The sequence below is a fragment of the Squalius cephalus genome (genome assembly GCF_949319135.1).
Source record: "Squalius cephalus genome assembly, chromosome: 19".
Lineage (NCBI taxonomy): Eukaryota > Metazoa > Chordata > Actinopteri > Cypriniformes > Leuciscidae > Squalius > Squalius cephalus.
In genome coordinates, this window is record NC_137140.1 from 28,001,266 (window position 1) to 28,017,864 (window position 16,599).

General features: G+C 37.4%; 2 protein-coding genes across 4 annotated transcripts; both read left to right on the forward strand.

The window, feature by feature from the left end:
- Positions 1-271: 271 nt before the first annotated feature.
- Positions 272-1,684, forward strand: tbcc (tubulin folding cofactor C). The gene has a single exon (XM_079852317.1). The coding sequence runs from the start codon at positions 322-324 to the stop codon at positions 1,372-1,374; it is 1,053 nt and encodes a 350-aa protein (XP_079708443.1). The 5' UTR covers positions 272-321; the 3' UTR covers positions 1,375-1,684.
- Positions 1,685-2,643: 959 nt separating this feature from the next.
- Positions 2,644-9,264, forward strand: prph2a (peripherin 2a (retinal degeneration, slow)). Of its 3 annotated transcripts, none has more exons than XM_079852319.1 (4): positions 2,703-3,642; positions 4,446-4,692; positions 7,705-7,954; positions 8,557-8,990. In XM_079852319.1, the coding sequence occupies exons 1-3, from the start codon at positions 3,062-3,064 to the stop codon at positions 7,912-7,914; spliced, it is 1,038 nt and encodes a 345-aa protein (XP_079708445.1). In that variant the 5' UTR covers positions 2,703-3,061; the 3' UTR covers positions 7,915-7,954; positions 8,557-8,990. The 3 variants fall into 3 exon arrangements, with proteins under 3 accessions (XP_079708444.1, XP_079708445.1, XP_079708446.1); XM_079852320.1 differs by having other exon boundaries at positions 8,584-8,990; XM_079852318.1 differs by having other exon boundaries at positions 2,644-3,642; positions 7,705-9,264.
- The last annotated feature ends 7,335 nt before the right edge of the window (positions 9,265-16,599 follow it).

Genomic DNA, 16,599 nt, shown 5'->3' on the forward strand with positions numbered 1-16,599 from the left:
AAAATAAATAAATCAACACTTATAATATGATATAAACTTGTAATAACATTTCATGTTGTGAAAAATAAATCTCACATAAATAATTTAATTAAAATATGAATCAAATACAAATATGAGAGAAGAAAGGGGTCTATGGGGTCTAAACAAAGTAATAAATAATTTGTGTGAGAAAACAGTTTATTATGAACGTGAATATTTAATGAGCCAATAGAAAGCCGCGTTACTAATGGTACAGATTTTTTGTCCAATCATTGATCAGTACGCTTAGACGAGTTGTCACATGATCAGCGCGCGTTTACCACACCTCTTTAGAGAAGCAACATGGCGGCACTAGGAGTGCAAGTTAATGTGGCGAATGATGACGGAGAAACAAATACAGCTGTCAATGTTCCCGAAAGCGTGTTACGAAGAGATCAAGCGCGGCTGGAAGAGGCAGAGCGCCGGAGAAATGTCAAGGAGAGCCAGACCGTGAAGGAAGAAAAGAGCGATTTCTTCACGTCCACCTTTAATGCTGAGAAGACAGCAGTCGAGGAGATGCTCTCCAGCCCTAACCTCAGTGACCGCGACAAAGCCGCAAAAACACTGGAGGAAGTCACTGTGAGAATTCAACAGCTCCAGAAGTTCCTCAACGACAGCATGTTGTTTCTAACCCAATATGAAATAAGACAGGCACAGGCATCCATGCAGAAACTCCAGAGCTCTCTTGATGAGAAGAGGGACTTGGTGTTGCCTAAAAAGAAATTCGCTTTCAGATCCAGGAATGCCGGAGCTAGTAAGCAGCCTGAACCGAGTAAACAAACAACAGATAAGTCTGCTATTGATGTTGGTGGTACTGTAGTAGTGGATGCTGCAATCTCTGTATACCAGTGTGGATTCTCTAATGCTGAAAATCAAGTCCTGATCATGAAAGCTGAGGAGATCCAGCAACAAGATGTTCTGTTATCTCATCTGACAAACTGTAAAGTGAGACTCTATGGCTGTCCGAGCACCCTGCACATCAAGAACGTCCGGAGCTGCGAGATCCTCTGCGGGCCAGTGTCCAGCTCTGTGTTTGTTGACCAGTGCACTGACAGCACTTTAGTGTTCCCCTGTCAGCAGCTGCGCACCCATAACACCACTGCCACTCAGATATATGTCCATGTGACCAGCCGGGCAATTATAGAGGATTGTCGTGAGGTCAGGTTTGCACCATTCACGTGGACCTATCCAGGTATTCATGATCATTTCAAAGTAGCCGGACTCGATCCAGACAGAAACAATTGGACAGATGTGGATGATTTCAATTGGCTTGCTGCTGGCACACCTTCGCCCAACTGGACTGTCATTCCTGAGACTGAGAGAATAAGTAGTTGGGATTCTGTGGGACCATCTTAAAAAAAATGATGTGATTACATTATCGTGTGCTCAGTAAATATGATGCTGATATTGAGATGCCATAAACATTGAATGTTCCAGAGTTCCGCACTTACAAAGCTCATTAATTAATTGAATGATGTATTAAATATAATGCTGTTAGAAAATAAAAAAGTCTTATCACATCTGTTTATTTGTAGTTCATTCACCAAGACATTTAATTAAACCGAATGAAATCATTGTTAAAGGGACAGTTCACAGAAAAGTGAACATGTCGACGTCGTTCCAAAACTTTAGACTTGTTTTCTTCTGTGGAACATAAAAAGAAGATATTTTGAGAAATGTCTCAGTGTTTTGTTTTTTATTTCTCTCTCTCCATACAGTGGAAGTCAGTGGTCACCAAAACTGTTTGATTACTCTTTGAAATATCCCATTTTGTGTTCTGCAGAAGAAAGAAAGTCATACAGGTTTGGAAAAACATGAAGTTTGAGAGAATTTAAATTTTTTGGCGAACTATCGCATTTAATACTCATTTATACATTTATTATGTAATTTGGTAACAAATTTCAGTCATTTTCTGAAAAGAAGATTTATGGAAAAAAGTGCATTCATTTTTGTGCATTATGTGCAAAACCATGTATAGATATGGAGGTTTAAATTTAATACTTTAAAATGATAACAGATAATTAAACGCTATATTGTAGTTATGCAAGAATTGGCCTGTTTTATTAAGATTTATAGGCTCTAGTTTTTTATACAAATACAATTAATATGCATTCGTTGTGTGACTAGTCATTTTTTTACTTTTATTTGTAAACATTACTGAACTACATTGGTTAACATGAACTATACTTCTTTTTATAATCAAAAGATGTATCTTAACGTTAGTTTATGCACTATAAACTGAACTAATATAAACAATTGCTTTTATTAACTAACAAAAATTTATAAATTCCATAAAATTGTATTGCTCATTGTAGTTCATACTAGCTTTGCATTAACTAATATTAACAAATGAGACCTTATTGTAAAGTGTCTGTGTTTTTGACTATCATTAGTTCCATGAATATTTGAACTTTGAGAAATGTCGAGATCCCCTCAAACAGTGGCTTGTTTGTCATGAATTCTAAGGCACTTGAAGTGGAAGTGTAATGGTCTTAAATCTTTGCCTCCTGGTTTTTGGTGTTTCTTTAGTTATGCCAGTCAAACCATCTGACCAATCAAGCCAATCACACGGCACGGCAGCAGCTTACAGATAGGCTCATCTGCTGGCCAGGGATTTCTGTAAATGGGATGAGGGTGATTAGCTGGGTTTAGGATGACGTACAGTAACTTTGTGTTTAATCATTTGGATCCTTGGCTTTTGTCCTCCCTTTGCAGATAGAGGGACACCACTATTTGCGTCAGCACCAGGGCACGCTGTTGTTTTTAAGTATTGTAGATGAAAATCCATTTTTAAGATTGTGAAGAAGATAATGTATTAGACTGGTGTTTACCTGTAAAAGAACCTGAGTTGGATTTTGTCTATAATGGGTGCAAAGATCATCATGAAAATAGCTACCAAGTTCTCGCTCCACTGGAATGGATTACACATTGCGCCTTGAACGTACTTTCAACGTTCAGCTTCTGTGAGGTACATTGCACAGCTGTCTTTGGAGATCATCAAACTCTGTTTTTTCTTTCTTTGGACTTGAACTAGTTGTTCAACATGGCTCTCATGAAGGTAAAGTTTGACCTGAAGAAACGGGTGAAGCTGGCCCAGATGCTATGGCTCATGTACTGGTTTTCTGTTATGGCCGGTGTTCTTGTCTTCAGCATGGGCCTTTTCTTTAAAATTGAACTTCGCAAGAGAAGTGAACTTATGGACAACAATGAGAGTCATTTTGTACCCAACATTCTAATCATTGTGGGTCTTTTAGCATGTTTTCTCAATGCCTTTGGCGGCAAAATCTGCTATGACTCCCTCGACTCCACCAAGTTTGCGAAATGGAAGTCCATTCTGAAGCCCTTTCTCATTTGTTGTGTGTTCTTCAACTTCCTCCTCATCCTCACGGCGGGTCTGTGTTTTGCCATGCGCATTCCTCTAGAGTTTACCCTTGCCGAGGGCCTGAAAAATGGAATGAAGTTCTACAAGGACACCGATACACCCGGTCGCTGCTACATGAAGAGAACTCTGGATCTCATGCAGATAGAGTTCCGCTGCTGTGGCAACAACAACTACAAAGACTGGTTCGAGATCCAGTGGGTGAGCAACCGTTACCTGGACTTCAGCTCCAAGGAAGTCAAAGAGTGAGTGTCCTTTTGCAGCTTAATGATTGGATGAAGTGTAAACATTCATTCCTTTCAGGTCTTTTCAATTAAATTTGTTCATATACAGTTTAGACGATTAGATAATGAGCTGAGAAGTTTCATTTAAGATGCTTGCCACAGTGAGTTTATTTTGAAGGTTTTTAGAACGCCTGTTTTTATCCTGTTTGTGGAATTATTTAGCAAGTTTAAAGTGAGGCTAGGTACTGGGTGATTTGCAGGGGTCAATGTGCAGTGTAAGTGGTATCAGGTATGTTAACCAGTTTAGATTTAGTCACTAATCTTATTGGATCACATTTTCTTGCCCTCAGAGCTTACTGTCCCTTTCAATCAGTTGAATACCTGGTAGATTGGCTTGGAATAGACATTGAAATTACCAGCCTTAATATCAGAGTGTGTGATATTTTCATCACAGTGCTTTTTGATGTTTAACACCTAACCCATACAGTTTTCCAAAGTGATTCAAATTATTCGATTTATCGATAAATTCATTTAAATAAATTCGATTTTATTGATAACAATAATAAGGAAGTTATAAAGTATAATTTTGTGGAAGTTGCTTACTTTGCCAGCATTCACAGCTTTCAATCAGAACAAAGAATGTCAGCATTTTTCAAAACAATTCTGACACGAAAGGGAAAGTTTCACAATGGTATATTGCTTTGCCATTTTTTTTTATTTCTGTACATTTGAGTCCTACTTTTGTCTTATGCATTCTGAAATGTAATATAAAACCGATATACAGTATATTTGCAAAAACAGTTTTTTTGTGTGTGTGCCTTTAGTCGAATCAGCAGCAATGTGGATGGAAAATACCTAATGGATGGCGTGCCCTTCAGCTGTTGCAACCCTAGCTCGCCACGGCCCTGCATCCAGCAGCAAGTAACCAACAACTCGGCTCACTACAGCTATGACCACTACACCGAAGAACTGAACATCTGGAAACGTGGCTGCCGAGGCGCTCTTGTATCATACTATGGAGGAATGATGAACTCTATTGGGATACTTGTGTTGGCGGTCACCCTCTTGCAAGTAAGATGTTTCGCTTTGGATTGTCTTAATGTGCTGATCCAGGATCAGACCTTAATGACTTACATTACGTACCTCTAATCTCAATGGATTGTGCTGTAAAGGTCAGACTGATCTTTGATCAGTACTTAAGGAACGTTTTGTCCAGTCTAGATACTTAATCTTGTAAACAGCCATCATAAGGTGTTTTTGTTGTCTGCCCCCTAATAAGGTAAATTTTAACTACACATTGTTTTGGCTACAGATTTGAGGACCATGTCCTTCTTATCAGACTATCCCAAAAGGTGCAAAAGTAAAGGTTAGTTAGAGGGGTAATTGCTCATCTTTATGACGTGATACCATGTTTACTGACAGAAGCCTCATTCCCTCAATCAATCATCTAATATGGCACCATCAGGGAAAACATCTAACTGACTTGGGTATTAATAAATGTGATAAATCTTCTGATTACCTTGTAGCAGTTCTGAAATATTGACTTACCTGCTGGGATAAATTAAAATACATATCTCAGGAATTTGCACACGTATACCTTAAGGAGGTATTTTTACCTGATCTAACTTTTAAAAAGATTGGTAAATAATATTAATAATCGTTTATTTGACTTAATTTTTACCTGAAAAAAAATAAAAAAATAAATTATATATTTTTTTAATTTATTTGGATTATACATAAAGCAAATATTAGTTTACCCAATAAAAAAACATTTTGTATTAACATTTTTTAGTATTAATGGAAACGTATGGAAATAAACATTGATTTAAACAAAATCTGCCAAGCTTACAACAGTCTGTAGCAACAACAAGACCTTGAACTAGGGTTGGTGGAGATTAGGAGTGTGAGATGGTGTGATGACTGAAGATTCACAGGGATCAAATGTTCTAATCTGCAGTGCGGAGTTAAATCTTGCTTTCTTGGAAAAGGTGATTTCAAATCACCAATTAAAGATGTAGAACATTCCATCCATTGATTTTACAGACACACACACACACACACACACACACGTGTGTGTGTGTGTGTGTGTGTGTGTGTGTGTGTAAGGAAGGGGTTGCTTATTTTTCTAAAGTATTTATACATCGTGGTAATTTTTGTTGTTTTGAATTTAATTGTTCTGCTGATTTAAATAAAAAAGTATTGTTTTTATTACTGACAAAAATATATATTATAATAAAAATTATTTTATTGCTGTCACAGTAAAATTACAGTTGAGAATTACAGAATGAGAATCATAGGAAGTGAGATTGATAGAAATATTGTATATAAAAATAGAAATCTAACTATCTATCTATCTGTGAAATGTAGCCTGGACATGTGTTAAAGGCACACTATGCACGATGGTAAACAAACTCGTAGTAGGGCGAATCATCCCGATAGCAAAGCAGGGGGGGGGGGGGATGCCGCTGGCAAAACCAGCAATGCAAGTTTGAGAGGTGGCGCCCCGCCAAATCTTGTGAGAATCACTACTTGCTTTACGGCACGACGTCACATACATCAACAACATATGAAGCAGCCTCTATGGAAGACACTAGCACGCATTTCAGACGTGAATCATGGCAGAGTCGGCGAAGAAAACGAAGAAAGCGCGGTCGGAAGAGTGCAGACACGGCTCTGCGTGAGTGGTATTTACGACAGTAACGTTAAATACTAGCCTGGCAAGCCAGACCTACATCAAGATGTTAGGTCTGGCAACTCACCATTGACACGGCTCAATCCGAGGGGCGGGATAAACGGCTGTCTTTCAAATTCACTCTGCACGCAATAGGACAGCGCTTCAACCAACCAGAGCGTTTTCCCAACAGCGGAGCTTACGTTAGTTGATAGATTCAACTTTTGAATCTGGCTGGCAAAACTACAAACACATCTTCCTTTTTTAAGAATGACTTAAGTGCCGTTCTTTGCTCTTTTATCAAAGAAAAACTTAAAGGGATAGTTCACTTTGAAATTAAATTTTGGTATGTTTTAGCTTACCTCAAGGGCATCCAAGATGTAGGTGTCTTTTTTTCCGCAGTAGTTTCAATTTTGATATTTTTAGGTCAAACCGTTCTTGTCTGTCAGTCATTTAATGCAGGTCTGTGGTCACTGTCTCAAAGAGCATGCACAGAGTCCAAATTAAAACAATTCCCCATCGTCCAAATTAAACAATTCCCCATCGTAAGTACACATTGATGGCCTAAGACACGAAACGAGCGGTTTGTGTGAGAAAACGAACAGTATTTATATCGTTTTTTAACTCTTGTACACAGCCACGTCCAAGTGATCTGAGGGCGCGTGCGCATCCTGGTGTGTGACGTGTGCGCAGACTGGTGCAGACTGGTGCAAAAAACGATATAAATACTGTTAGTTTTCTCACACAAACCGCTCGTTTCGTGTCTTAGGCCATCAATGTGTACTTACGATGGGGAATTGTTTAATTTGGACGATGGGGAATTGTTTTAATTTGGACTCTGTGCATGCTCTTTGAGACAGTGACCATAGACCTGCATTAAATGACTGACAGACAAGAACGGTTTGACCTAAAAATATAAAAATTGAAACTACTGCGGAAAAAAAGACACCTACATCTTGGATGCCCTTGAGGTAAGCTAAAACATACCAAAATTTAATTTCAAAGTGAACTATCCCTTTAACTCCAAGTCCTCCAGAGTCGCGGCCAAAGCCGATTCGAAAGACTGTTCGCCAGAAGCAGCAACACTTCTTTGTTTTCAAGTCGCAACTCTGTCGTCATTATGTTAAGCCCGCCCCGCCTACTCTATACGCGATGTGATTGGCCTGACCCAATTTAGGTTTTTACAGCTCCGAAAGTCAACGGAGAGTTGCTAGACTACCCTGGCTGCAAAATACATTTTGCTGCCGCTAGGGTGCATTTAGATTTCTAGGCTAGTTAAATACAAGTACTCCACAGCGACTCTAGGGGACTTTGTTTGAGAAAAACGGAAACTACAGAGTGTGCCTTTAAATATGAATAAACATATCACTCTGTGCAGCTATCTAAATCATATCTTTCATGCTTTTATTTAGACTGCTGTAATGATTGGACTTCAGTACATAAACACCTCTCTGTCCACGCTGGTCAACCCAGAAGATCCTGAGAGTGAGAGCGAGGGCTGGATCCTGGAGAAAACAGTCAAAGAGACCTTCACTGATATCATGGCTACGATGAAGGCCATGGGCAAAGGCAATCAAGTGGACGAGGGGGCAAATGAAGAGGCTGTTGCCGCTGCGAGCTGAGCTAACCCCGCCCACCAAACTTTGGCCACACCTACCTGAGGTAGAGAGCTGTGGGACACAGCCTAAAACTGTAACTATATCATCCACACTACACAAAGTGTAGACAAAGCCAATTAATGAAGAACTGGTGAAGAAAATATCTAAATACAAACCTTTGTCAGTCATTTACATTCCTTTAAATAATTTGGTATATTAGAAACCAATATCATGGTGAAAACACTTATTAGTATACAAATGATTGGCTTGTAAAGAGGGGCTTTAAATATAATATAATCAAATTGTAATTTTACCAGCTTCGCTTTCCCCTTTGACTTTGTACTTCGCTACAAAAAATCTAAACGTTTTTATAGTCATTTTTATAGTCATATTTTGTTTTATTTATGAGTTGATATTCAACCTAAGAATGGCTAGTCACGGATTTGGCATAGTGTGAACGGTTAAAATAAGGAAACTAGCCTCAGTACAGTCAGTACTTTTATTTATTAGGAATAAACAACACAATTTGTCATGGGACAGGTGTGGCAAATGCAAAGAAAACACATTTTTAGACAGGTGATCTGTTAAAAAATATATTTTTTGTGACCTGCCTGATGATGCTTTGTGCATAAGTTCAGCATCAGATAACATACTTGATTTCAACAGCACTGAAAGGAGAGGCTGATTTTGCAGGTTTAGGAGACCCCAATGTGTGCTATGGTACAGAGGGATAACCAGGTACAGGGTGAGGGGATGCTTGAGAAGTCCCCTGGAGTTGAGGAGACAGCTTAAGACTGGCAGCTAAACCCTGACCTGTGACTTCTGCATTCCCACTGCTGGGTGCTCCTGTGCTTTTACATCCGCACAATTACTCCACGAAACGTCCCAGGCCAGAGACTGAAACTCTATGCTCAAACCTGTAATTTTTTGTAATTATTTTATTTTAATTCAAACTATGTGTCTATGTAAATAGTGTAGAATTATTACAAATATATTTTTCCTTTTGTAAAAATACAATTTAATTATAAGAAAAAGCTGACTACTCTAGGACAATGTTTGGTGCGTAGTGATATTATTGTGAATAAAACTTGTTCAATTGTAAAAAAAAAAAAACATGCAGATTTCTGTTGTCCAGTCATTTGCTGAGATCAAAGTGCAAGGCATTCTGGGAGCTCTGTGGGAGGTTTGCCTTATCCAATAAGATCAGCAGAGAATTATGTGATTATTGCGTTCACATGGTGTTTGTTGTGCATGGCACATGGCAGTGAATCTGAATAGTAGGTCTGGTGAGTTTCATCATATGGTCTGTATTTAAAAAGTGTTGTACATGTAATACCTCTCACTGATCAATAACATATGTTAACAAAAACATCGAAAAACTGCTAGATTAATTTGAAAAGTCATCAAGATAAATAATCCACACTAACAATTCTGTTATGCTTTTAGGAAAGAAGCAGAATATTAGCATGGAACACTATGGGAAATGATAAGGCCGTAAAGAGGGTGACTTTCTTTGGGTATGTTGATTTTCCGACAAGCACGTAAACACAGATGATCTGATAAAGACAGTAAGCTGCTTTTGAGTGTGTTCAGCTTAACTTCTTGGAAGGTGACCTGGACTTCTGCTGCATATCCGGTGAAGAGTATCAAGCATTGATAGAAACAGAATGTCCTTGAGCAGGGACAGAATGTGTCAAACAAAGCTGTGCACTTCTCTTTTCCCTCTCATTTTCCCTTTTGGTCACAGGATATTTGGGAGTGGTGGGAAATCATGCAAGTGCTGCTTATCCCCAATTAGCTTTATATTAAGAGAAAGTGATCTTATAGCTGTATTTAGGACATGTCAAACTGGGGTCACGTGAGATTATCATGTGAGATTATGAATAATTTCAAAACAACACATTTCAGGTGAGGTAGGGTACTATTTTGAAAGTTTGTTGACAATAAATATAACTTCAAATTTGTTCAGGTGACATTTGGATTCTGCTCAACAGAAAGATCAGACCACATTCAACAATTTACAGGAGTCAGTGGATCTGAGAGACATATGCACAATATATGCAGAAACAAGAGAGAAAAACATTCTAGCTGTATGTGGATTAACTGGTAAAACAATGTGCGAGTCTGTACGTCAGATGAATCTATGATCTTCAGTACATTATTGGGAAGTAACTTGAAGTATTTGAGTTGGGAGAAGCAATATTTAAGCTATATCCCCCCCCCCCCCCCTTAAATTGTTATGTAGAGCAAATAATTATGATGTTAATGATTATTTATTTATTATTCGGTTTGACGTCAGAACCCGACATCAGATAGACGTCAGAATCCGACGTCATACTGACATCAGAGCCCGACGTTGGGTTGACGTCGGAGCAAATGTTCCTATATGTTCCTTTATCAGGTTAATGGAAATCGCACTTTGACTCATTTAATCAGAGATGATTCTTAAAGGTGAAGTGAGTAATTTTTTATGTAATAAAATATTATCATATACCAGCTTAAACCTCAAAAAGGCCAGAACATAAACATGTATTTATTCATCTACAACTCGATAATGCCTCATTTGGCATTCTTTGTTTATTTATTTATGCAATTTCGTAGAATTACCCTAGTGGCCCAGAAATCTCACTCTTCACCTTTAAAGAGTAAACTCAAAGGATTTGTGCATTGACCTGTGTTTAAATCCTCTTTCTCTGGCTTGAAAAGTAGGGGTCAGTGACAGAACTATAGGCCAACCAGCATAAACACATCATTAAACCTAAACTATCGATTTAAGTCTCAAACACTGCCATCTGTTGGTTTACTTTAATGTATTGTAGTACAGTATTATTGTCAAGATGATGACGCAGTTCTCTCTTAAGTTTCATTTGTTTCTCAGACTGAATTAAGTCTCTATAAACACTGAAAAAACTGCTTCACTGTGTTGTGATGGATAGTCTGTTCTCTCTCAGGGTTTTTTATTTATTTATTTTTTTACCTCCTTTCTCTGTTCCTCTCAGCTGGAAAATTGCCTCATCTCGCGATCCATCTTTTGCCAGCATCTTCAGGCAAAGTTGAGCTCCTCCTACACCCTCTTCAACTCCTTCAACTATAAATGAACTAAAAATGAATATTCTATCATTATTTACTCATCACAAATGAAGACATTTTTCCTTTTTTTGTGAAACTTATGACATGTTTGATCATTATGGTGAGGATTTTGATTCATCCCATATTTAGAGTTTTTATTTTTAATCAGTTCATAAAAAAAGATTCATCCAGTGACCATTTCTTCATATTACATACATATTACGCCAGTAGGTGGCAAAAAAACGAGCGTCTATTATTTTATTTTTAGGCCTATTTTTTTCTTTTCTTTTATGTGTTATGAACAATACATTGAATCATCAAAATCGTATTATCTTTCGTTTCATTAAAATTTGCGTATTTACAAATCCACTAATCATTTCTGAGCCTTATGAAACTATATGATAGTAGCCTACAACATGTTTTTTTTGTTTTGTTTTTTTTCCCTTTCTGGATCTTAACAGGCTCCATAAACTACAAGAACTTTAACCTGCAATTCTTTAAAAAATGTCTACTTTTGTATTGCAAAGGGTAAAAACGGCATATGGACTCGGAACAACACGAAAGTGAGTAGGCTAGGCTACTTGATGACAGAATTAGGCCTATCATTTTGCGCAAACTATTCTTGTAAAACACCTTTTCTGAGTGTTCCTTACACCGCACCCCCCCCCCCCCCCCCCCCTCTCTCTCTCTCTCTCTCTCTCTCTCTCTCTCTCTCTCTCTCTCTCTCTCTCTCTCTCTCTCTCTCACACGCTCATGTTCATAAAATCACTCCCTCTGAGAGTTAATAGGCCTACGCATTGCGCTTTGTGTCTTTAGCCCTCCACAGCCTCATCAGTATAATGTGTCTGAGAGACGGCTTCCACACATTCAGCAGAATGGGATCGTGATCTCTGTCTGTTTGAATGATGCATTGATCTGTGAGGAGTGTAAGTGTGTGTACATCTACTTGTAACTTTTCAGACAGGGAGTAGGCCTGTTCTTTTTATGCACATGACAAATTCTAATCCATTTTCCAAGCCGTTTTTCCTATGTTGGGAAATATAATAACACATAAATTATTTATCTAAATTGTTTAGAGTGCATTTATGTCAATAAGTTGATAATGACACTGACACAAAGCATTCTTCATTTCGATTCACATAGCCTATTTAAAATAAGACAAAATAAGCTTTAAAATACACATCTTTATAGTTAGGCCAAGCTCCTAAATGACCTGGCCTTCACAAATAGTGGAGTCGGGCTAGTTGTCTCAGGTAAGTTGTAACAAGGGTGATGTATTAATAACTATACGGTTTTGATTCAGAGGTCTAATTAAACAATCTGTGCTTTCTCTGGCAGTGATTTTGTATGTTGGTTTCAAACACTTAAATTTGAATCATTTGGTCCAATATCATATTTTATACTGTTGAGCAATCAAGCAAACACAATAAAATATTTGTGTTTTATGTTGTAGACCTAATTGTAAATTAATTACAATATGTTTTTGTTCTTATGCAGAAGTTGGCTACCCTCAGGAAATTTTACTGTATAAAAAGTGTGACCCCAATATAGGCCTACAATATTCTTGAAAATTCCAATGTGATGTTATATATGAAATAATAATTATGTTCATATTTGCAGATGTAACAGGCTTAATTTGAGAACTGCTGTTCCAAAGAGAAAACTTGCTTCTGAGTAATGATTCCTTCTTTCAAATACCCCGAATTCCGTCTGGTCATGTGATCTCAAGATGTTTGTCCCCATGAGGTGACCCGCTTGATGTAAAATATTCTTTTTTTTAAAGCAGTGCACCTTTAAATTATGAGAAAAGCATGAGACATTAACATCATCTTCCTCATGGGGGCAGCATTTACTAGCGTCTCACATTTATTGACAGAGAATCTATTCTGTCAGCATTCAGACAAGTTCCACCCATGTGATCTTTGTATGCAAGTTGCAAACCCCAATAATTTCGCAACAAACATTTAAATCACACCAATGAAAAAAGCGGAACAATGTCATGATGATACTTACACAGTAAATGACCTCGACGTTTCTCTCACCCCATGCGCTCTGTGCTTGGCCTGAGTCCAGGGTTGGTCTCATTCTACGTGACCCGGAGATAAATGCCTGCAAGGGGACTGCGAATGACAAAAACACTCTGGGGACCGAGAAAGGGAGAGATAGATGGACGCATTGAAGTGAAGAATGAGAGGTTCTTTGTAGGTGTAGTTTTATTGTTGCGGGGCAGGTTAAACTCTATGGCTAGAGGAGAGAGTGTTTTGTCTTTTTTTTTTTTTTCTTTTCTTTTTTTTTTTCTTTTTTTTTTTTTGTAGGCTACCGCTGGATGTTGTCCCTCTGAGATCAGGATTAAACAGCAAAGATGGTGAAAGTCTGCGGGGAAAGACTTCATTATGTGATTTACGACATGGCAGCCAGGTTATAGCTCTGATGACTAGGGTCTGTCAGGAGGCCATGATGGCGTTTATAGTTTAAAACACGGACAACTTTACACACTTTTTTTACTCAATTCTTTTTCAAAAATGTTCCAGTCACTGTCAGTGAAGATGAAGGGCTCATATGGGTTTCTTTATTCAGCCTTAGAGCCATTAGCGTGTCAAGTTATGCTGAAGTAAGGCTTCATTGTGAGTTGATGTTGGGTCTGTTTGTTCTCTCTGCACAGCTTTGCAGAGGCAGTTGGCAGCAGATCTTAAAGGTATAATTAGGTTTTGATAATGGTAATCTATATTCATGGTAAGTTGACGGAGCCTTTCACTTTTGCTTCCAAAAGCCCATCTCATCACATCTGTCTGTGTTCTGATTCAAAGTTCTCCCCTTCAAGAATATTTCAGGTTCAAAGGATGTGTCGCATCTGTGACTACAGACACATTTTTTGCCTCATTCCTCAGTTTAAAGGAGAACTCCGGTCAATTTTAACATTGAGCTCATTTTTTTTGTAAATTTGGAGTGCTGTCAGTACAGAGAACAACGACAAATACCTGTATTTTCTTCCTGTTTTCGGGCGAAGTCCGAAGTAGTCGATTGTCGAGTTCACTCGCGTGATAATAACCTATGCGCGTGAACTCGACAATCGACTACTGTGGACTTCGACCGAAAACAGGAAGAAAATACAGGTATTTGCGCTGGCTGAATTAACATCATTTTTATTCATATCTTTCACATCTACTGCAGTCAGATTCACCCGTGTTAACTCTAAAGGAATCACTCACATGGCTGGGCACTTGTAATGACACATCAAGGATGTTAAGAGGCTAAAAGCAGGTTTAAAACTTGCCCCATTGAAGTCAACAGGGTGCAAATTTTAAAAAGAGGATAACACGGTGTAGGCAACACTGATTTTTGTCGTTGTTCTCTGTACTGACAGCACTCCAAATTTACAAAAAAATGAGCTCAATGTTAAAATTGACCGGAGTTCTCCTTTAAGGGTGTCATGCACCCATTTATTTATCTAGGCAATATATGTATGTGTGTATTTCTTTCTTTCTTTCTTTCTTTCTTTCTTTCTTTCTTTCTTTCTTTCTTTCTTTCTTTCTTTCTGTATATACTGTATGTATATATGTGCATTGTGCATGAATGAATGCATAAATAAATAAATAGGTAGGCTGCATACAAATTCTTCATTAATTCATGTATGTGTGCATTTGTTATTTTACCTACAAATATAGTGAAAATTCATTATCATAGATCTTCTGCTGTTTCATTGATTTATGTTATACATACATACATACATATATATATATATATATATATATATATATATATATATATATATATATATTCCTTTAAAAGCCTTTTTTAACACTTTCATGCCAGTCTTCATTTCACTATAGGGCCTGAGAGAAAGAACTGACATGCAGAGAAATACTAATATTGTTCAGTCTCGCATCAATCTATCCAGAGAAAGCAAGAGATAAAGAAACAATACAGGGGAATTCGCCTTCAACCCCAAATCTGGTGTTAGTGCCAGAACCACATTACCTGAGTGAAAGCTTGACAATACACTCATTTCTATTTGGGGTTTGTAAACTGTTTCTGCATCACAATAGAAAGAAGAGTTTATTGTTTTCCACCTAAACCCTTAAACACACATCTACGATTGACTCAATCATTCACAATGACGAGCTATGTCCACACATATCACATATTAGTTTGCCAAGAAAGCTATTTCTATTTGTGTTAAATGGATTACAGTGAAAAGGGGGAGTGGTAGACAAAGGGTAAAAGACAAGATTTCATGGGGAGATAAAATGGCATATGAGGAAGATTCTGGTTTTACAATGGCCATTAAAGCATTTCTAAGGCCTGCATGGCTTTAGAGTCTTTAGAATAACTAAATATTTTAGTCATTTATTTAAATAGATGCGAGGCAGGCCCAAGTTGTGGTATGTTTTTTAGTCATCCAATGATTCATAAACAAAAATTGATAACATTGATTCATTTATTTAATAAACATTGATTTTTGTTATTAGTTATCGATCATAGTGGTGTTACAACCTCGTTTTCCCCCGGGTCTTTTAAATTCAAGCGACGGCTATGCTAAGGCCATGAGCATAGCTGACAACTCCCAGCGACTGAAAGATGCTACTATATAAATAAATGATATTTTCAACTAGAAATATATGCATATAATGTAGGTATTTTAATACATTTTGAATTGTTATTTTGTAAATAAAATAATAGTTATTGTAAATATGTTTGGAGTTATAAATATGTAGGTTTACTATAGAAAAGCTAAAATGTGATTTAAGTGCTAACTGACCAAAGCGACTGGCTCGGTCTGATCCACAACTTTAGTATTTATTTGTTCCAATCTAATTCACATGGACAATTCTGACATTTTAATCAAGTGATAATTTAATGCATTATAAAGATGCTCGAACCGAGATAATAAAAAAATCCAATTAGAACTAACAAGGAGCAAAAAAAAGGAAAGAAACCTGAAAACTTTATATCAAAGTACCACCGTTTTAAGACATTGTGGAGTGATATGAAATTCAATAAGTGGCAAATGTAACTGTCTATAAAATATAGAGGAACATATTCTCCATTATTGAAAAATATCTCTTTGGTAAAGGCTGATTTAACTGAGTGAGTGTGTGTGTATATATGTTTGTGTGTGCGCGTGTGTGTGTGTGTGTTACGTACAGAGCTCAATGACAGGCTCCATCGCACTCGTCTCTGAAGGACAATCTCAAGCAGCAACAACACAACATTATCTGAAAATCAATTTTCTCAAGTTTCCTTTTGATTATTTGAGAGTTCTGAGAGCTGATGCGGAAGGGGAATAAAAGTGTGCGTGCTTTGAAGACAATAAAAATAAAAGGCCTTGAGCTGGAGACTATATAGCATTAATAGGAAATATTGATCCGAATGGGCCTGTTCAGTATGATACACATACTGTTGGGGAAGGACTGTGACATGTAATGCTTTATAAAGTGAAAAACTTTTTAAACTCTTCCTATTTTCTTGTATTTCAAAATGATATGCTATCCTCCACTCAAACCTCTTTAAATAATTATTTAGGTTATCAAAACTACAGTACAAAATAGGGTTACACTTTATTTTAAGGTGATGTAGTTACATTGTTTTTATTCAAATAAGTACTGAGTAATATTAATTAACTACATTAACTACAATCCG